This window comes from Podarcis bocagei (assembly GCF_964188305.1).
Source record: "Podarcis bocagei genome assembly, chromosome: 7".
Lineage (NCBI taxonomy): Eukaryota > Metazoa > Chordata > Lepidosauria > Squamata > Lacertidae > Podarcis > Podarcis bocagei.
The window spans coordinates 42,889,745-42,912,220 of NC_138132.1; the positions used below are offsets into that span (position 1 = coordinate 42,889,745).

Below are 22,476 nucleotides of genomic sequence, written 5' to 3' on the forward strand. Positions count from 1 at the left end.
ATAACCTTGATTTATACAGAAGAGTTCAGCATGGCATTTGCAGGTGCTATTGAAGCCTTCTGATTTATTCTTTGTGTTCAACAGATCCTATTGAGGACAAAGAACAGTCCAATGTAAATGGTGAAAAAAGAGTTGTGAGTATCTATTAAAAGAAAGAATGAAAATAACGGGAAAAATCCTTTTGAAAATATTTGACAGGGATTAATGAACGGCTTTTCTTTCTTCTTGGTTAAGACACTGGATTTATTCAAGCTGATAACTTATGCCCTCTTGCCTGAGGGTAATCCCCATTGAACACAGTGGGACTTACTTCTAAGAAAGCATGCATTTGATTGCGCTGTTGTTGGGTTGTATCCAAGTAAGTTGTATTCAGAGTAGATCCAGTGACATGAATAAACCTAAGTTAGTCATATCCATTAATTTCAGTGGGTCTACTTGGAGTAGGACCAATGCTGGGTATAAGCCACTGTATTTATTGAGGCTACAATCCTAACTATGCTTACTCTGAGGTAAGTCCTTCTGAACTCAATGGGACTTACTTCCAAGTAAGTGGAGTTAGTACGGAAGCCTACGTTTTATGTTTGGCTGTGCTTCAGCAAAACTATTAGGATGGCATCAAAGACAAAACCAGCCAACCAACAAAACCAGTTAATAAAAGAAAATATATGCCTAAAAAATTCCTGCATGTCTATGAAGTCTCTGTGGAGCCTTGGGAATGTCCATTCTTCCAGCCTTCATTCCCTGTCTGGAATGTGGGACTGATAATGGCTTATATCATGACAAGATTTTAAAAAGGGAATGTTCTCACCAGATATCAAGGAGGCAAGAGGTACTTAAACCAAGGAAAACCTGTCCCAAAGCATAACACACCTAAGAATAAGACCCTTCTGGATCAGACCATCTAGCCCAGCTTCCTATTCCCACAGTGGGCAACCAGCTGCCTCTGGAAAGCTCACAAACAGCAGCTGGAATTCAGAGGCAGGCTACCTCCAACAGTGGTGGTAACATACAGCCATCTTGGCTAGTAGTCACTGATAGAATTATCCTTCAGGAACTTGTCCAACCCCCTTTTTAAAGGCACCCACGTTGGTGGCCATCACTTCTTGTGGGAGCAAATTCCATGCTTCAACTATGTGCTGAGTGAAGGAGGACTTCATTTTGTCTGTCCTGAATCCCATGCCAATCGGTTTAACAAGATAGCCCCAGATTACGGTATCCTCCATCTTATTCACGCCAAGCATAATTTTGCGCATGTTTATCATGCCATTTTTTACTCTCCCCCCCCCCAACTAAAAAGTCCCAGATATTGTGGGGGCTTTCATCATAGGGGAGTTGCTCCAACCCCTTGTTCATTCTGGTCACCACTTTTCTGTGTCTGCTTGCACGTGGAAGATGCAACTGCTCTGGCAATTACTTTTCTTCATCATTTCTGGTTTAGGATGACAAAGGGAAAAACAAGATCTACATTAAGCCCAGCCGCCATGCCAGCCTCTTCACAACAATCATTCTTGGCTGGCCTGAAGACAGCACTAATTCTACCTACACCTGGTCTTGCGGTATGTATGTTGTGTTTCACTGCCTTCTCCCCTTTACAATTGTGACCAGAACTCTCCATTCAAAAGAATGTGAAATTGTCCTCATGTTCTAAGCGAGCTGATGTGTTTGGTTTGTTTATCCGAGTTTAGGGCTGGGAGATCCATTTGATTCAGTTCACATTTAAAGGTGAACCTACCTAATTCACACAGCCACCCTTTGACATTCTGATTTTGCAGCGCAGTTCTCCAGCCACACAATGTGTACAAAAATGCATATACAGGGCTAAAGTGTCCAATATAAAAATACAACACTGGGTGCTTGGTTCTCTTAAATGATTCAGCTGAAAATTGCCTTTGAAGGTTATTGCTGGCCTGAATGGGACCAATGTGTGCAAGAGCATTCCATCCTCACAGACCAAAGAGAGATCCGGATCCCACCGGCTTGCTTACCTCCTCCCAGCTCTGCAGTGACCGTGAAAGTTGCAGTCAAAAGCCCAGAGAAAGAAGAAAAACAGGATGAGCAATGCCTCTACATTACAGCAAAGCAGGACCTGAGCCTGCAGATCAGGTGTGCTGCTCTTTATTTATTTCCTTGCGCTCTGAGGTTCTGACAGTGTCAGGTGAAAGCCTCATACAGAAGCTGTCAGAGGCAGTTTGCTCCTGAATTCTACTTGCTGGGAATCTTAAATGACTAGAGTGCCATTGTACTCAGGTCCTACTTGCAGGCTTCCCATTAGGGCATCTGGCTGGCCACCAGGAGAACAGGATGCTGGACTAGATGGGCCACTGGCCTGATCCAGCAGCCAGGCTCTTTTCTTAGATGCATGGAGAGGGTGAAGGATGGCAAGATGCTACCCTGACAGGTCAGGTGTGCTTGGGGAAGCCAACTAGGCAACAGGAGATCCTTTCAACAGGTAGACATTTGAGAATCCCAGTTGTGAGTATCACAGATGCACAGCATTGATTATATCATTCCACCCAAAAGCACAGAGCTCATTTGGTAAGCAAATACAGTTTGCTCCCCTTAGCTTGTTCCTTGAGCTTGCTAACTGCAGGTCCTGCCTTCCTCCTAGCTGCAAAATGAACTGCAAACCAGTGAATGTTACTGAAGACGTGACGCTCCTAGCATCCGTGGGGACAGACTCAAAGGCTACTCTGTACAAGTGGTACTTAGATTATACGTTCCACAGAAAGGTGAGCCTGTTGCCCGTGTCAGAAAAGTTCAATCAATGAAATTTGCACTTTCTGAAACAATGTGAAAAACAAAACACAGGCATTTTTCAAAATATATACTTATTTGAATGTTATGATGCAGTTCCCCAACAAAACCATGTTTACAAAAACTCGATATATTAGGAAAAATTACTTGCAAAACTTCATTAAAAATGTGTTTGTTTGAAGAAATTTGCATTGAAACACTAATGAATTTCCGTGATAATTATTTACAAAGAAATCTACAAATGGCTGCAGAATTGTGGGGAACAGATTTTAAGACTGTAAAAAATGAAAAACTGAGAGAACAGAAATGGACAGATCCATCCTGTGTGTGAGATGACACTTGCTTTGACATAACATCATTTAACCTTCCCACAAACAAATCAGAACGATATTCACTAAACAGCCAGCAGCAGACAACATGCTTATTGAGTGTTTATCTTGATTTGTTTGCAGGGAGATTAGATGACATTGGCTATTTCATGACCAATTTTATCTTTCAGCAGGCCTATCCAGACACATGATATAGTTACATCTGTTTTAAAATTTATTTTATGTTTTTATTGTGATTTTTGTTTTTACATGTTTTCAGTTGTTTTAAAATGTTTTACATAAATATTTTTTTAAAAAAATACTGCATCATTGATGGGTTTGCTGCCCCGGGCAAGGTATCTATTTAATAAAATTTTAAAAAATCAAATATTGATTTCTCTGTGAGGAGGCTAGATGACCTGAAATCAGCTGCAGTCTGGATGCACCCTTAGAGATAGAAGGCAAGACTATCAAAAGCTGGTTATCCTTTTGAAAGGGACAGGGGGGATATTAATGCAGCTGTTTGAGAACTAGGTGAAGACCTTGAGAACAGTCTCTTTGCTAGACATAGTAGAAAGGTGACCACAAGTCCATGTTTTAACCCATGTTTCTTCTGCTTTCTCTCTCTTTTCCCCTTGTGGTTCATTCCCCTCACCAGCCCAATCCTCTTCCACCAAGCTGTACCTTGAATGCTTTCCCACAGAGCTCCCTCGCTTTGCTTCAGAGTGGCCCACCAACCTTGGTGCTGAACAGCTCCTTCTTGCAAACCCAGGGAGAAGCTTTTCGAATTAAAGTAACAGGTGGGAGAGCCAGAATTTGGATAATCTGCATTTACTATGGCTTTAGTAGTACAGTGGTGCCTTGCAAGACGAAAAGAATCCGTTCTGTGATTCTCTTCGTCTAGCAGTTTTTTCGTCTTGCGAAGCAAGCCCATTGAAGGATTAGCGGATTAGCGGATTAGCGCTATTAGCGGCTTTTAGCGGCTTATCTGCTGATCGGATCAGCTGATAGATAAGTGGATTAGCGGATTAGAAAACGGGGGGGGGGGGAACCAGCAGGAACTCGCAAGACATTGTCCTCTTGCGAAGCAAGCCCATGGGAAATTCGTTTTGCGAAGCACCTCCAAAACAGAAAACTCTTTCGTCTAGCGAGTTTTCCGTCTTGCGAGGCATTCGTCTTGCGGGGCACCACTGTAATTGTTTGCTTCCAAGTGGTAGTTTTAATACTGCATGCTATCGAGCATTGTTTGTTTTCTACCTGTAAGCTGCTCTAAGCACTACTGAGTATTATTTTCATTACTATGAATTACCTGCCCTTCACTCTAAGACCCCCAGGACAGTTTACAACAATTGAAAGACAATGTTTAAAACAGTTTAAAACACAGAAATCCCAGAAATAAGGTGGGTACATCTCAGGTGTCAAAAACAAGAGAAAAGAGGTGTGCTTCAGCATTCTGGGGAGGAAGTTCCACAATTTAGGGGCCGCCACAAAGAATGCCCTACTCACTGAACTTCTGAGGGTGGTGGAACAACCAAGAGGGTCTCCTTTGCCAACCTATAGGGAAGGAGGTGGTCTTTCAGGTTTTGAGGGCCTGAATCATTTAAGGTTTTAACCTTAAACCTGTTAATACATTGAATTGAGCCTGGAAATGAACCGGCAACCAAAGCAGGTATTTTAAAACAGGGATTATGCAAGAACTAAACAGAACCCTAGCCAGTAATACGGCCGCTACATTTTTAACCAATTTAAGTTTCCAAGACATCTTCAGGTAGAAGATTATCATATTATTAACTGCATTATAACAGCAGCAACAAATGTGCAGTTCAGAGTTCTCCCTGGCACAAAGAACAGCAAATATTTCAAAGCCCCGCAGGATGAAACCTACGATGGGCATTGGAACAAACTCTTCAGGGCTTTTTCAGACCTGTGGGAACACTTGGAATGGCTGCTGGGGGTTGTCTAGGCATTGCCAGGTAATGCATTTTTGGGGGTTCTAAAATGGCTGCCAGCTGACACAGATGGGAGCCTATATACAAATGCTGCCACTAAGGTGTGATTGGTGGGAGGGGGGGAGGCAGGGTGAAGCATGGCCACTGCATGACCACACAGGTGTTGCTGCAGTGCAGCAAAATGTATAAGTAGTATTAATCCAAAAAGCCAAGTGCTCCTTTTGTGTCTCAATAGTATACAAACCATAGCAAACTCACCTTTGACTTGTTTTCTTTCTAAATTTGCCAGCTATGAGTGAGGACAAATATGGTGAAGACACCTATACTGTGAGCAGTGTGCCTCCACCTGTAGCCCCAGTATGTACTGTATCTCCTGCTCAAGGATCAGTGCTCACCAGCTTCTCCGTCTCCTGTCATTCTCCCTGTCTGGTGGATCAGTGCCTTCCAGCTGACAGCTCCTCACTCACATACTGCTTCTACCTGGAGACAAGTAAGAGTCAGGGGTGGCTGCTTGCATTCACTGTTTGTCTAAGGTTGGTTCTGGTCCACATGTTCTAACTGAAGGCACCTCTGTAGCTGAATTGTCTCATAGGGATGGCATGCCAGTGTTTAGTGGGGTTAGAGGCAGAAGTGGTGTAACAAAAAGGGTGCTTCTTACTTTTATACAGTAGGTTACATTCCAGTAAAAGGCACATTCTGGGCATCCATCCAGGTAAGCAAGAGGCGCTATATATATATATATATATATATATATATATATATATATATATATATATATATGCTTTCGTAGATTTTCACGGGTACAGGAATGCAGGTTTTGGTGTCTTCGGGTGTCTTCCCGTGTAAGAGTTGGGGTGTCTAGGCGACGTTTCGACGAGGTCTCACTCGTCATCTTCAGGCTGGTGCTTTCGGCTTCTTGTTACTAGAACAGAGCAGGATCTCAGTGTTTGAGTTCCTATAAATACTGTTGAGGGGGTGTGGTGTATAGCCTCCAACGTTCTGGGCAGAGAGGGAGTTCCCAGGTTAGTGTGCCTTTTCTTCTTTTGTTCCTTAATTACTTGAGGGATATCTTGAGTGATTTCTTGAGTGATATTCTGAGTACCACTTAGGAGGGTCATTAGGTGTGGATTAGTTGCTAAAGCTTTCGTGTCTTGACCTCTTGAGCTTGTGAAGAGTTTTTCTGAGAAGATGGCTGTACTGCACTTAGTTGTGCTCTGGCTTGGCTTCGTGTATAGGGGCGAGCTGTGGTTTTGTGCCCTGTGCCAGCCAGATCTGTGTAGGGATTGCAGGGGGGTGCAGCATCCGGAGGTGCCACTATGGTTTGGCTACTGGATGGTGTCTGTACTTTATCTGTGGAGAGGGTCTGGGTTTGGGTCTGGTGTGGTTGATTGGAGATGGCGTTCTGTGTGTCTCTGGTTCTGGTGTCGGTTTTTGTGGGGAGGGCTAATTTCCAGATGTCTGGCAGGCGGGACGTGTCGTCACGCTTGTTCATGTTGTGAGGGTGTTTCTCTATCTCGATGGCTTCCATGATTATTCTCTTGTGGTGATGTTCCATGTTAAAGATGTTCCATGTTACTGTTCTAGTAACAAGAAGCCGAAAGCACCAGCCTGAAGATGACGAGTGAGACCTCGTCGAAACGTCGCCTAGACACCCCAACTCTTACACGGGAAGACACCCGAAGACACCAAAACCTGCATATATATATATATATATATATATATTTGCTTTCGTAGATTTTCACGGGTACAGGAATGTAGGTTTTGGTGTCTTCGGGTGTCTTCCCGTGTAAGAGTTGGGGTGTCTAGGCGACGTTTCGACGAGGTCTCACTCGTCATCTTCAGGCTGGTGCTTTCGGCTTCTTGTTACTGGAACAGAGCAGGATCTCAGTGTTTGAGTTCCTATAAATACTGTTGAGGGGGTGTGGTGCAGAGAAGAAGTTCCCAGGTTATTGTGCCTTTTCTTCTTTTGTTCCTTAATTACTTGGGGGATATCTTGAGTGATATCTTGAGTGGTATTCTGAGTACCACTTAGGTGGGTCATTAAGTGTGGATTAGTTGCTATAGCTTTCGTGTCTTGACCTTTTGAGCTAGTGAAGAGATTTTTCTGAGAAGATGGCTGTACTGCACTTAGTTGTGCTCTGGCTTGGCTTCGTGTATAGGGGCGAGCTGTGGTTTTGTGCCCTGTGCCAGCCAGATCTGTGTAGGGATTGCAGGGGGGTGCAGCATCCGGAGGTGCCACTATGGTTTGGCTACCGGATGGAGTCTGTAATTTATCTGTGGAGAGGGTCTGGGTTTGGGTCTGGTGTGGTTGATAGGTGATGGCGTTCTGTGTGCCTCTGGTCCTGGTGTCGGTTTTTGTGGGGAGGGCTAATTTCCAGATGTCTGGCAGGCGGGACGTGTCGTCACGCTTGTTCATGTTGTGAGGGTGTTTCTCTATCTCGATGGCTTCCATGATTATTCTCTTGTGGTGATGTTCCATGTTACAGAGCAATTTGGAATCTGCAAAATTAATTTCGTGTCCTGTTTCTTTCATGTGTTGGAAAAGAGAGGAGGTTTTTTCTTCTTTTTTGACGGCATTCTTGTGTTCTGCGATACGTGCATTTATTCGTCTGTTTGTTTGTCCAATGTACGTGGCTGGGCAGACTTTGCAGGGTATTTCATAGACCCCTTGGTTTTCCAACTGGATTTTATCTTTGGGGTTTCTGAGGATATTGGCTATTTTTTGGTTGGTGCAAAAGGCTGTTTTGATATTGTGTTTATGGAGGATTTTGCTGATTTTGTCTGTAGTGCCCTTGATATAAGGAAGGAGGGCCATGCCATTGTTTTCTTCTGTGTCTTGGTTTTTGGGGGGTGTTTCTTTTTGGATTAGCTTCGTAACCCTGTTTTGCTGGTATCCATTGGCGATTAACACATTTGAGAGATTCTGTAACTCAGTTGTCAAGTGGTCTTTGTCAGCCAGGCGTTTGGTTCTGGAGATGAGAGTCTTGGCTACGGAGTTTATTTGTGCAGGGTGGTCCTTCCTTATATCAAGGGCACTACAGACAAAATCAGCAAAATCCTCCATAAACACAATATCAAAACAGCCTTTTGCACCAACCAAAAAATAGCCAATATCCTCAGAAACCCCAAAGATAAAATCCAGTTGGAAAACCAAGGGGTCTATGAAATACCCTGCAAAGTCTGCCCAGCCACGTACATTGGACAAACAAACAGACGAATAAATGCACGTATCGCAGAACACAAGAATGCCGTCAAAAAAGAAGAAAAAACCTCCTCTCTTTTCCAACACATGAAAGAAACAGGACACGAAATTAATTTTGCAGATTCCAAATTGCTCTGTAACATGGAACATCACCACAAGAGAATAATCATGGAAGCCATCGAGATAGAGAAACACCCTCACAACATGAACAAGCGTGACGACACGTCCCGCCTGCCAGACATCTGGAAATTAGCCCTCCCCACAAAAACCGACACCAGGACCAGAGGCACACAGAACGCCATCACCTATCAACCACACCAGACCCAAACCCAGACCCTCTCCACAGATAAATTACAGACTCCATCCGGTAGCCAAACCATAGTGGCACCTCCGGATGCTGCACCCCCCTGCAATCCCTACACAGATCTATAGCAACTAATCCACACTTAATGACCCACCTAAGTGGTACTCAGAATACCACTCAAGATATCACTCAAGATATCCCCCAAGTAATTAAGGAACAAAAGAAGAAAAGGCACAATAACCTGGGAACTTCTTCTCTGCACCACACCCCCTCAACAGTATTTATAGGAACTCAAACACTGAGATCCTGCTCTGTTCCAGTAACAAGAAGCCGAAAGCACCAGCCTGAAGATGACGAGTGAGACCTCGTCGAAACGTCGCCTAGACACCCCAACTCTTACACGGGAAGACACCCGAAGACACCAAAACCTACATATATATATATATATATATATATATATATATAACTGAAATAAATAAATAATATAAAATAAAATAAACATTCACAATTCAATGACACATCCCAGCCTAACAAAAGTATTCTAGAGGGTGCAGAGCAGGGCCAGGGGAAAGTGTGTCCTAGGAAAGGGGTGTGGCCTAGAGGGAGTCTCAAGGGCCAAATAGAGAAGCTTGGAGGGCCACATTTGGATGCTGGGTCTGTGGTTTCCTACCCTTATGCTAAGTGGTCAGGTTCTACAGTCCACAAGTAGCTTGTAGTAGCTAAGCTACTACTAAAGTGTGTAGAGTTGAAAATAACATTCAGAAATGGGTCATATCGGGGCAATTGTTTTGCAAAAATGCATAAGAAATGTGTGTATTTGGAGAAATTCACACTAAAATGAACTTTCATGGTGAATTTAAAAAATAAATCACAAGCTGATGTGGAAATGTGGGGAACTGAACTTAAGGCTGGAAAAATGAGAAGCCGAAACTGAGAAATTTGCTCCTCCCTACTCAGTTGTAGGGCATTGTAGTCCAGCAACAACAGTAAGGCCACAGGTTTCCCACCCCACCCTGTGTTAGAACCACTGGCTATAAATAGAAAATGACAAATAAATGTGCATCTGGCCATTGCAATCCAAGTCTAGATCAACACAGATCAAGAAATGCCCTGCTGCTGCTGTCAGACTGGGTCATGGAAAAATTGGTTTCCTACTCTGTCACCTTTACCAATCTCCCTCCCTCCTCCAGATTCTCTTCTACACTGCGGACAAGAGCCTGTCCTACCTTCAGTTTATCTTCCACTTGGAGAAGCAGACAATAACTTTCTTTTATGGATTAACATTGGTGTGAGCAACGGCTATGGTGACACTGTTTATACCAATGCCACTGCCAGGGTAGGTGTGACTTCACTGGCTTCTGCTGTCTGTGACTTTGCTATCTATATTATTATCTTCACATTCTATACAGCCATCTTAAGGTGATGTTCAATAAACACAGTTAAACACACACACACACACACACACACACACACACACACACACACGAGTAAATACATTTAAAACAAAACTGAGGCCGTACAAAATAGACACTCAAGGCAAAGACATCCACTCACCCTTGTGGTGTTGCTGGACAGCAGAGTCTCCCCCAAGAAATCCCAGGATTGGCTTCCTGTCCTGATGGGAGGAGAGGGTGGCTAAGGTGATCGCTGTATTCTGGGGCCGGGTAGGAATTTGTCCACCAGGCAAATTGTCACCAGCCTGTTGGTTTTGCCTACCTCATAGCAACCGTCACAACTTGGTTGGGTATTGGGGCAATATCAATCTGGGATGGAGGGGAGGCTGTAGTCTCTGCCTGCCCCTCCAAATGCTGGACATCCCGTTAAAGGGATCTGGGGTGTGTGGCCATGTTTGCATGCCCAGCCGGAGCCTAGGACCATTGGCTCTCCCCCAGACAGCAGTCCCTATTTGATGTAAGTCTTAGGAACCCCTGTGTGGATTGACCATTGCGTCACTTCTGGCAGGCAGGCTGGAAGTATTTACTTGCCCCATGCCCAAGCCAAACCTCTCTCATCTGTATTCAATAAAGTTGTGGCCTGTTTCAATCCATAACCAGTCTCAATTGTCTTTCATTTCTCTGGGGGTAGAGGACTGGGGAGAATGACGACTGGTCCTGCAACCATTTATCCAGCTGCAATATCTTGTCAAAACAAAACTGTCTTCAATTGTTTCCAGAAAGTGCAGCCCAGTGAGTGGTTGTATTTTCTCCACAGGAAGGCTCTGCCACAGAAGATAGGGTGACAAACCCACACAGTTCAGGGGCTTGATCTGGTCCCCCTGAACATTCCCCCCCCCAATATACCACCTAATATCCCTCCTGATATCCCACCAATTTTGATAGTGGGATGAAAAGCAAAGCAAAGAAAGTACAGGTGACACAGCAGGTGGGTTTTTCTCAGAAAAGAAAATTCCACCTACTGCGTCTCCTCTATTATAGAAACATGTTGTCAACAACCCATTTACAATATTAAGCCCCTATCTGAAAACTTTCTTCTCATTGAGAACTGTTGGTGTCAGAGAACTGATTTGGATCAGGACTATAATGAGATGAAAAGCTTAAAGCCTTCTGCTGTATATCATGGTCCTGGCCTCAGCCTTGAGCATCTGCCTCTGCTGTTTGTTTTCTAGCCACACAAGGGCTAAGAGGAGGGGACTAAGCCTAAGAATAACAACACATCTACTCTGGCATTCAGCAGCAAGAATGTCCTTGGTGGTTATGGAATGAACAACACAACTGTGTGCATTTCCCCCTTGCTTTATCAGGTTCAACATCAGGACATAAGCAGCGGAAACCAGACCTTGCAAGCCATTATTTCAGAAAAATCGAACACTATCCTCAAAGGCGAGAACAACAGCATGACCCTGTTCCAGCTGTACAAGTCAGTGTCTTCTGTCCTTAATCTAGAAACAAAAGAAAAGAGTGTTAATTCATCTCTGCGAACAGATACACGGAAAGAGGTTAGCTGCACATATTGCATCCTGGAACCATTTTTGCTCAGGAGCCTTTGGTGTGTAAGCAGCATTTGTATAGTTTAGCTACTACAAGCTACTCATGGAATGTAGAATCAATATCTTCTGGTGTCATTGCTTGATCTGGGCAGACCACAGGTGCTTCCCCTCCCTCTCAGCTGTGGGGGCATAAGGCTGGCCACACCCTCTGTGACATCAGCACATTTTGCCCAATGGTAGTGACCCCTATGTAAACCCCCACTCAGCTAACAGCATTAAGAGTTGGGTAGGAAAGAAATAATTGTTTTAGCTGTTTACAACCTTTTCACCAACCAGTTATTTTAACGATTCCTTTGTTGTTTTTAATGGTGTACATATTGTTGTACACTGGCCTGATATTTTATGAGAGGGCAGTACATAATTACTTTTATAAATGCATATAAATTAAAAAAACCACAGTGGGTCATGAATTAAAAGCTAGCTGGAATAAGAGCTTTACCACCCATTAAAAGATGGGAACATGGAGTCTAGCAAATCTCCACCAGCCCCACAATCCCAGCCCCAGCACCGAGAAGGCTCCTTCTCTCTTGCCTGCACACAGGATCTCGTATACAGGCACTACAGAGAGCAGGGTCTCCAAGGCCTGGTAGGCTCATGAAGGAGCAGGCAGTTTCTCTGACAAAATAAAAACTATTTAAACTTTTTTTAAAAAAAAAGGAGGAGCAGGCAGTTTCTGAAAGGCATCATGGCCCTAAGCTGTTCAGTTTTAAAGCCAATACTCACACTTTATGTTAATCCTGGAAACAAATAGATAACTGCAGCAGGTGGAATAAGTCTGCATTTATATGCTCTGATCTTCAAATGCCAGCAGCATTTTGCACAAAATGAAGCTTGGGGTCTATTTCCAAAGTTGTCCCCACATAGACACCTTTGCAGTAATCTTGTGTGAAATAATGAAATTACAACTCATCCTGTTAATGTGTCCTTTGCTAATAAGCAGGATATCCCTCAGATATGGCCTTGTTCCCCAGTTCCTGAAGCATTGTTTGGGTTTGGAAGCCAATTGTCACAAATAGGGTTTGTATTATTTTAGTGCTTTGGGGATCCAAATCCTGTCTGGCACTGCCAAAATGCCTCTAGATGTGCAAATAAAAGAAGCCAGAGAAGTGTAAAGAATTGTTTAATTGGCATTAATAATGATCATTTTGAAAGTCATGGGGAAGCTGGTACTTATGCTCAAAAAGGCTACATGTTCATCTCACTAGGAACTCTTGTTATTGTAAACGGATTTATTCCACAGTCATAAATTCCCTTCACTCTCATGCAGTTAATATGTTCCTCTATTTATATGGTCAACTGGAAGGTAAACTGGCAATTTGCAATTAGAGTGGATGTCAACTCAGATTAGACATAAAACCCACTTCCCACCCTATAATTTACATTAGGGATGGGCAGACTTTAAGCTTGGCGAGGGTCTACTTTTTCCCATTGGGACTCTGAGGTCCCCAACTGAAGCCAAGGGCAAAATATTGGCTCAAGAAGGTACACATAGAATTGCAAGTCAAGATGCCTCTGAGCACATGCAGAGCTCAGGAATTTGTTTTCGGTAGCAGAATTCTTGCTTTCTCAAGCATTCTTGATTTCTGCAGCCCAAATGAGGAGGTGAAGGGCGTGGAAGACTTTTGGTTGTTGCTATTGTTAAACCATTGGGAGCTGGAAATTCTATATGTATATTTTTGTTTAAAAGCATTTCTAAACCACTTAAAAATCTCGAAGCTGTGTACACTATGTACCATATAAAAACAATATCCATTAAAACAAAAATATAGGCTAAAATCAATAGAAAGATATAAAAATATAAAAGCATTTAAAAGCAGATTTAGGAGATTCATACACAAAACCCAGGATCCTATCTTATGGCAAACAGGGAAAGGCTGCGCAAAAAGATAAGTCTTTGTAAGACATCTGAAGGAGGAGATGCTTTATGTATGGCTGAGGGACAGACATTCCACAGAACAAGGGCAACAACTGAAAATGCCCATTTTGGAGTCACCACCCTATGATATTCAGTAGCATGTTGCAAATCACAGGGTCACCAATGCACAGTCTCTAGATGCAGGTCTTTGTCTGGTGCCTGTGAAACCCTGAGCCCCCAATTTCACTGTCCACCTGATCCTGGAGTGGCAAGGGTGATTAGCATTTTCTTGCTTGAAAAGTACATAGAGGAGGAAGCTGGAAGGGACACCCTTTGCCACTTCCTGCTTTCCCCACTATGTGCTTTTCAGGGTCCAGGTTAATTCTACTGGATCTGATGTTTTAGTCAGATCACATGGAAATGTGAAATGTGTCTCTGCACTTTCTCTTTTTGTGTGTTGGGGTGGGGGGATGATCCAGGGGGAGAGAGGGAAGTGATCAGAGTGGATGGTACCCATGGCACTCACTCAAAAATCCAGATGTGCCCATGGACCTAGAAAGGTTGGCAACTTCTGTACTAGTTGATCCTGTTCTTCCAGGGGAGGGTCTATTAGAAACAAGACAATAAATAACCAGTATTTATAGGGTCTCTAATGATCTGTCTTTGCATCCCCAGCTGCGAGAGCTGATGCTGACGACCCTCTCTGCTGTAAATGTAACATCAATGCAGACGGCTCTTAAGATGTCAGAGGTGCTCAAAGAAATCACTTACAGGAGTGAAGAGCTCTCTTCCTCTGCGCAGGTGAGTGGCTAGGCGATGTGCATTTCTTCATAACTGTGTGTGGTTCATGCAAAGAGGCAACAGATGTATTGACAATGTGAGAATCTGAGATTAGTGGTGCTTTTAACAGACTGGTAAGGGGGGGGGTTGAAAGTGGGGTGGAGGAAGGGAAATTGAAGGAACTATTCTATGATTAATTCTTAGAAGAAGGCAGTACTTATAAAACTGTCAATCACCTCTTTGGTGGCCTTAGACAACTGGAGTTGGGACAGAAATTTCACAGAGGAAAAGAAATCCACCTATGACTGATGGAACCCTCCACCTTGTACCAAATGTAAGAAGAGCCTTTCTGGGTCAGCCAAAGGTCTTCCTAGTCCAAGATCCTGTTCCTCATATTGGCTAACCAGGAGCCAACAGCCCTCTCCCCACCTGTGATTCTCTGCAACTGGTATTATCAGTAACATACTGCCTCCAACAATGGGGGTAGAACATAGCCACCATGCCTAGTAGCCCTTGATAGCCTTATCCTCTATGAATTTGTCTAGTCCTCTTTTAGTAAAGTAAAGGGACCCCTGACCATTAGGTCCAGTCGTGGCCGACTCTGGGGTTGCGGCACTCATCTTGCTTTACTGGCCGAGGAAGCCGGCGTACAGCTTCTGGGTCATGTGACCAGCATGACTAAGCTGCTTCTGGTGAACCAGAGCAGCACACGGAAACGCCGTTTACCTTCTCGCCGGAGCAGTACATATTTATCTACTTACACTTTGATGTGCTTTCGAACTGCTAGGTTAGCAGGAGCTGGGCAACAGGAGCTCACCCTGTTTTAAAACCATTCAAATTTTAAAACCATTCAAATAGGTGTCCATCATTGCAGCCTTTTTGGGAAACAGATTCCATAGCTGTGTGAAATGTTTTCTTTTCTTGGTCCTGACTCTCCCAATGTTCAGCTTCATTGGATGGAAGCAAAACATGTGTTGAGTACCCCCTGGCAGAGGGCCCTCACCAATCTACAGTGGGTTTGTGAGAGGTGCTGCCCTGTCATTTGCTTATCACCTGAATTTGAGAAGAAGGGAGCTATGAAACACCTGCTAGTTTGTTCTCTTTAGCCTGGAGAGCTATGTCCACTTAGAGGCCTCTTTTCTCGTTCAGGTGGAAGCCGGTAATACTTTGAAGGATGTCAGTGAATCCTTGCTGATTGTGAATGCTGAAGATGGCGAAGATGACCTGAAGCGCAAGGAGGCTGCCAGCTATCTATTCAATGCAGTGAGCAACGTCCTTGAAGCTGCTGTGCAGAATGGGACAGAGGATGCTGCTGCACCAGAGACTGCACAGGTGGGCACTTAACTATGAAAGGTCAAAGAGCTCTGGCATGCAAAAGTATATATAGCATATTGTGACTATGGAAGGGTGTCATGGACTGGCTGGACACAGAGCAATGGTGGGAGGCACCAGCTGGGAAACCATCAAAGGAAGAAGGTTCAGAGTGTGGTTTCTTTCTTCTGTCATAGAGTTTGGTATCACTGCAGCTTCTAAACACCATTGAAAACCTCCAGAGTGCTCTCTTGATTGGGAAGTTGCCTGACAATGAACCCATGGTGCTCACAGCCCCCTCTGCAGCTATGTACATCAACCGGTAAACAGATTTTTGCTATACTGCTTTTTCATCACCCTCCAGAAAAATGTAGCATAACTGCAGCAACTACCATCCCATTAACTATGTGGCAAGGCAACAACCCTAACAACAAAAAATGACTTTGGATTTTCCAGTGGGGAATTTTTCATTTGTAAGTCAGTTGAAAGATCGGAGTCAAACAAGGTTACCCAGAAGGGAATGTAGCCCTCAGGCTCAGAAAGGTTGCCCATCTGTGATGAAGACAATATAGAGCTAGATGGAGCAATAGTCTGACTTGGTTTAAGGCAGCCTCCTATGCCTTCTGCATTGTATGCAGGAGGTCCTGGATCCAATCCCCAGCATCTCTAGGTAGGGCTGAGAGAAACCTGCCTGAAACTTTGGAGAGCCACTGCCAGTCAGTGTAAACAATACTGAGCTAGATGAACCAATGGTCTGGCTTGGTATAAAGCAACTTCCTATGTTTTGGTTCCTACTTCTGCGATTTTCTCTTCTTTGCTTTCATCTTTTCTGACTTTTTTCTTATCTTTCTCTGGAAAGGTTGCAGACAGACAACGCAGACAGCACATCCATTCATATCTCTGACTCCAGCTCTGCCAGCTTCACTCTGCCCTCTGCCTCTTCTCTCAGCATCTCAGGAGACAGAGACGAGACAGTGGACATCAGGGCAAGTGTCCCGTTTTTACTGTGCTTTAGCTTGCTCTGGGAATTCATTTTCTTCCTTTCTTATTAAGGCTTTTATTGGCTTTAATAACAATATAAACAATGGGACTATAGAAACTGACCCACCTGTTCCCCACCTGCCTAATAAAGGGTGGAAAGGGGGGGGAAAGGTGTAGGGAACTAGAACAAACAGAAATAGGAAGTACATTTTACAAGGCTAAGTACAGAAAAAGAATACAAAAGAAAAAGTTCAGGTGCTTTGAGAGGCAGAAAAGAAGGAGATCAGCAGAAGAATTTTTATGCATTTGTATTTTGTAGGAATTTCATCTGGTTTTGTATGAATGTGTTGATATTGTATTTTACTTATATTTTAAAAATGCTGGAAGTTGCTTGGAGACATCTGTGTAACAAGCAACTAGCAAGTTAGAAGCAGAAGAAGCAGAAGGAGAAGAAGGAGAAGAAGTTGTTGCAGTGGTAGCACAATGGAGGTTTTTAAACATAGATTGGATGATCATCTGCATTGTGGGGGGTTGTGGGGTCCCTTCCAACTCTACAGTTCTATGATTCTATGATCAAATCTTTTTGGTTCTTAAAAATCTCTTCCTGTAGATGGTGAGCTTGTCTGTGAATCCCTTTTCCACAAGTGACAGCTTTGATATCCATGGTGCTGTGGGAGGCCTCTCCCTCACCAGCCTAGATGGACTGGTTATTCCAGTTAAGAACCTTACAGAAGACATTGAGGTAATTTTCCTTGTGTGCATTTCTGAAGGGCAGGACCATGTGCTTTTCTAAAAACAGGCCACTTCGTTCATTCATCATTGCTAACTGTATTGTGATGAGGGGAGAAGCCCAGCCCACCCAGGCTTGGATCCAACATTAGTCTTACTTATAGTAAAGCCATGGAAATTGGTGGACATTATTAACTAAGATTTAATTTAAATGGGTCTACACAAAGCAGGACTTAGTAGGCTACAAACCACAGTTCCCCACCCCTGGCCTATGGTCAGGGTGATGGGAGTTGTAGTCCAGAACCATCTAGAAGGCCACAGGTTAACCACAGCATCCAAGACATGGTCTTAAGGCAGAGCTTTCAAACTTTTCATGTTGGTGGCACACTTCTTAGACATTCAATACTTCTTAGTAATTCAGTTTTACTAGGAAATCGGAGGTTAAATTGACCTGTTTCCAGCCCTGGGAGGAGCGCAGGGAACATTTGCCCGACACACCTGCACACTGCAGCCAAGATACTAACGTGTCACAACACACGGTTTGGAAAGCTCTGTCTTAAGGTATTGATGCAGGCACCTTGCTGAAGCCAAACAAGTCTGAATTTGGGCAGTGCAAGGTTGAGACTGCCTGGGAAGGGGACACCCCATTAAAGACACCTGGAGTTCCATAGAAAGAAGGTGGGGTAGAAATTTAATATATAAACACACACTTGCATTTATACTTCAGCTGGGTCTCCCTGCTTGATGACAGCATAGGTTTTTAAAGATTTATCAGGGTTTGGGGGCATTTCCAGAATTGAACTGTTGACATTAAATGCAGATAATGCTGCCAAGGAATTCAGCAACTGACAATGACCTGAATGTGTTGAATCTGGGAAACTTCGGTGCTCTCCAAGTCAATGTGACTTCAGTAAATGCATCTCTAGTGATCCATCTACAGCTGGACCAAGACATTCCACTTATCCTATATTTGGGATATGGCTATCACCCCAACGAGACTGACTATGAATTGATGACACGCCTTCCTCTCAACAGAAATTCAAGAGGTAAAAATAAACACTCTGATAGAGGTCTGGTTGCTTGCTCATAAACCAAAGGGTGATGTAAGCCTGTGTGAAAACTAAAAATCTTTCATGCAGGTTAGTTTGAGAATTAAGGGGTTTGTTTATAAAACCTTACTTGTCTGGGAAACCAATTGGAAGGTGGTAAAACCATTGAGAAAGACACAAACTCTAGGCAATGTTTGCAAGTGCTTTGTGGCTTGGGCTGTAAGGGGCTTGGGTAGCCTGAGGGTAAAGAAAGGCAGATCAAAGTGAGTGTCCCAATGACAAGGAAGACAGCACTCCAAAAAAGGAGGAGGAGCTGCGGCTCTAATGCAAGAATCTTTAGAGAGAATGTTATGTTGAGAGACTGTTTAGTCTGAGGGAAAGCTGGGTGCATTTAACCTCTTTATTTCACTATACTCTTCTTGGTCCATTTGGGGTTTGCAATGTGTACATGTAACCTTTCTTACATTACAACCTTTCCCGCTAAGAACAACCTTTTAATCTTTTTTGTAGACTTTTAATCATGACTTATAAAACCTTTGTGGTCTCTTGTTAATGTTTCAAAGCCACGTTTTAACCACATAAAAATGTTATAAATAAAGCAATAAGCATTGCTTAATCTGATCATACTTCCCTAGACTTCAGCTCAACCACATCTGTTCCAGATGTTGTATATTCCTGGATCCTTCACCCGGAAGACCTTATTTTTGGAGAAGGGACCTACTATTTCATTGTGAGACCAGAAACAGAACTGGAGTCCATGGCCACCCATGACATAAATGTTTCTGTCACTTGCTTTGTCTCCCAGTGTGTATTCTGGGATGAGCACCAAGGAAACTGGAACAGCTATGGATGCCACGTGAGTAGACAGAATATAATGCAGCGGAGGGACATCCTGAGTAATGAAATTTGGGGGAGGACCGCAGCCTAATGGTAGAGCACCAGCCTAGCATGCAGAAGGTCCCAGGTTCAGTCCCTGGCATCTCCAGGTAGGGCAGAGGGAGACCTCTGCCTGGAACCTTGAAGAACCACTGCCAGTCAGAGTAGACTGTACTGAGCTAGACAGAACAATAGTCTGGCTCAGGATAAGGCAGCTTCCTCCATTCCTATAAGGGGGAAAAAATCTACTCACAAGGTTTGCACAAAGTCACAAGCTTGTGAGTGGGTATTTTTGGATTCTTATAGGAATAATAATAATAATAATAAATGTAGGGATAGATAGGTGGTCATAATGACAACTATTCCTTGGCTTGCAGGTTGGCCCCAAAACAAACCCCAATGGCACTCAGTGTCTCTGTAACCACCTGACATTCTTTGGGAGCTCCTTCTTTGTGATGCCAAACTCTATCGATGTCAGCAGAACGGTGGAGTTGTTTGCCACCTTTGTGGACAACCCTGTGGTGGTGACAACTGTGGGCAGCATCTTCCTCGTGTACCTGCTGGTTCTGATCTGGGCCAGAAGAAAAGACATCCAAGATGATGCCAAAGTAAGTCTTGTTCTCAGTTAGAACTTGTCTCCCGCAATATGAAGCTGTTATCACCTGAGAAAGATCGGTGAAACAAGACATTATCTGGAAGCTGTTGGTTGCTTAGAGCATTCTTCAACTGAGCATTCTTCAATACAGTGGTACCTTGGTTCTCGGGAGTCCATTCCAGAAGTCCATTCGACTTCCGAAAATGTTCAGAAACCAAGGCGTGGCTTCCGATTGGCTGCAGGAGCTTCCTGCACTCAATTGGAAGCCACGTCAGCCGTGTTGGCTGTTCAGCTTCCAAAAAACGTTTGCAAACCAAAACACTCACTTCCTGGTTTGCGGTGTTCAGGAGCCAAAACATTCAAGTCACAAGGCGTTCCAGAACCAAGGTACAACTGTACAATAATAAATATTTTTCCATTGTGTGGTTCTTTGTCATCCTTGCTGAAATGTACACTTTGCAATTGTAATAGACTTTTGTCTACTTGATCGTAAACTTCCTCTCATTAATACGTTGATGTTACAGTCTTGTGCCTTTTTGGCACATTTTTGTACTTGTTACATAGAGCTGTGCCTTTGTATATGACTTGTTTTCATACTCCTTTAAACTGCCCTGAAATCTCTTGAAGAAGGGTAGTTAAGAAATATTTTTAAAATATGTATTTTTGAGATGGTGCAAAGAGGAAGAGGTAATCAGCATTCCATTTGAAGACCCTATGTGTTTCCTTTGAGGTGTGAATAAATTATGGGGTGGGGTGGAGAATCGGAGTTCATCCCTCAGCAAAAAAAACAAACCTGGTCCTATTTCCAGGTACGTCTTAGATTCAGATCTAGTAATCATTCTCCTCTTCCCTGCATTACATATCTTCATTCGTCATTTGCATGTCTTTGCTGATGCTGCCATAAAATCTCCAGGTGAAGATAACGGTGTTGGAGGACAACGACCCCTTTGCTCAGTATCGCTACCTGGTGACTGTTTTTACCGGACACCGTCGAGGCTCAGCTACAACCTCCAAGGTACCAATGGAGTCCTGGGCATTGTTGCACACAAGTAAGGAGCTGTAGCTCATGCCTGAAACCCTGGAGGCTATAAGTGCAAATCATAAAGCAGTAAATAGTGAAACAGCCCCTGGTCGTGTTCATGCACACCTGCATTTGCTCTGTTCAGACACCTATTCACAGCTCAGGATTGGGTGGCACGCAAGTACAGTACAAGCATGAACAATTGCTATTCCAGGTGACTCTGACCTTGTACGGCCAGGAAGGGGAGAGTGAGCCACACCACCTGGTGGACCCCGACATGCCAGTCTTTGAGCGAGGAGGAGTGGATGTCTTCCTACTGTGTACACTGTTTCCACTCGGGGAACTGCAGAGCATCCGGCTATGGCATGACAATTCAGGAGGCAGCCCGTCCTGGTATGCAAGGGGCAAAGAGATGGAACAGGGAAAGGGTCAACCTTTAAACTAGGGCTGGGAAAGAGGAGCCAGCTGATAGGCTGGATGCTGAGCTCCCCCATGGGCAGTAGCAGCTACTGAGGCAGAGCCGGGTGAGGAGATGCTGCTCACCTGTTTTCCCAATATGGAGGTTGCTACTGGTAACTGAGAGGGAGAGGGGTGAAGTTGGCTTGGTAAATCATGGTCAAGAGTGGATTGGCTAGGGTGCCCAATTGCATAAGAACAATCACTCATGGCACAAAATACTGCAGTGGGGGCTCTGGTGCACTTGTGTTGTGCGAATCTATCCCAAGTCAGTGCCGCTAGCTTCTTTCTGTTGTTTTTGTTCACAGGTATGTGAACCGTGTGCTGGTTCAGGATGTGGCCATGGATCAGAAATGGTATTTCCTCTGCAACTCTTGGCTAGCCATTGATGTCGGAGATTGTGTCCTCGATAAAGTGTTCCCCATAGCTACTGAGGAAGATATGAAGCAGTTCAGGTATGTTAGGCTGGACCAGAAGGAGCAGTTTCCTCTGGCTGCTTTGGCCCTACCAGAAATGCTTCCCCTGGTTATGAAGTAGAGAGTCCCTTGCACATGGGTTTTGTTGGTAATGCAGAAATGTGTGTGTGTGTGTAAGTAAAATAGTGTAGTGGGGTTGGTATGAATGCTATCTTTGTGTCCCCTGCAAGCCTGTGGTTTTATATCTGTAACTGTATAGTGGAAGGAACTACTGAAGTAGTTAAATTAATGGCCACCAAGACGGTTAAACATCTTTTTACGTGACTGAAGAATTGGCCAAGTATAGGTTTGTTGCCGTAGAAATGACTAGCTAGTAAAACTTACAGAAGGAGGCGGAAGGTCTTCTCCCCACGCCTTGGCCCCCTGGTTGGAGGTCGTGTCTTCCTAGGTGTAAGAGAACAACAAGCCAGGGTCCAGTCTGGGAAGACAGATGCTCCTCATCCAGCTAGAGATTATTAACAGGGTGAAGACTACAAGTCACACCAGAACGATTTATGCGACTCTGGTGGTTTCATTTGTCTGTGTTTTCATGAAGCCATGCATCCACAAAACAGTCTTATGTTTTAGCTTAAAATAAATGTTACTCATGGTCCAGCCTGACACCTTCTTTGCTCCTCTGCAGCAATCTGTTTTTCATGAAGACCTCAAAGGGTTTCCGTGATGGGCATATTTGGTACTCCATTTTCAACCGCTCACCACGCAGCTCCTTCACGAGAGCCCAGAGGGTATCCTGCTGCTTCTCACTGCTTCTGTGCACCATGCTGACCAGCATCATGTTCTGGGGTGTGCCTAAGGATCCAGCTGACCAGAAAATGGATTTAGG

At 44.0% G+C, this 22,476-nt stretch overlaps 1 protein-coding gene across 1 annotated transcript in view; it reads left to right on the plus strand.

The window, feature by feature from the left end:
* The window catches only part of LOC308591547 (polycystin-1-like protein 2), a gene marked incomplete at its 5' end in the record, with an annotated part of 55,177 nt that overhangs the window by 9,545 nt on the left and 23,156 nt on the right, over positions 1-22,476 (plus strand). Inside the window, 20 exons of the mRNA XM_081202314.1 lie at positions 85-134; positions 1,439-1,556; positions 1,896-2,103; positions 2,609-2,729; positions 3,721-3,862; positions 5,301-5,501; positions 9,708-9,853; positions 11,279-11,473; positions 14,055-14,180; positions 15,309-15,491; positions 15,668-15,792; positions 16,330-16,456; positions 17,062-17,193; positions 18,001-18,226; positions 18,865-19,085; positions 19,483-19,713; positions 20,614-20,715; positions 20,936-21,114; positions 21,486-21,632; positions 22,276-22,475. Of these exons, the coding sequence (XP_081058440.1) occupies positions 85-134; positions 1,439-1,556; positions 1,896-2,103; positions 2,609-2,729; positions 3,721-3,862; positions 5,301-5,501; positions 9,708-9,853; positions 11,279-11,473; positions 14,055-14,180; positions 15,309-15,491; positions 15,668-15,792; positions 16,330-16,456; positions 17,062-17,193; positions 18,001-18,226; positions 18,865-19,085; positions 19,483-19,713; positions 20,614-20,715; positions 20,936-21,114; positions 21,486-21,632; positions 22,276-22,475 (3,180 nt within the window). The remainder of the gene's footprint in view (positions 1-84; positions 135-1,438; positions 1,557-1,895; positions 2,104-2,608; positions 2,730-3,720; positions 3,863-5,300; positions 5,502-9,707; positions 9,854-11,278; positions 11,474-14,054; positions 14,181-15,308; positions 15,492-15,667; positions 15,793-16,329; positions 16,457-17,061; positions 17,194-18,000; positions 18,227-18,864; positions 19,086-19,482; positions 19,714-20,613; positions 20,716-20,935; positions 21,115-21,485; positions 21,633-22,275; position 22,476) is intronic.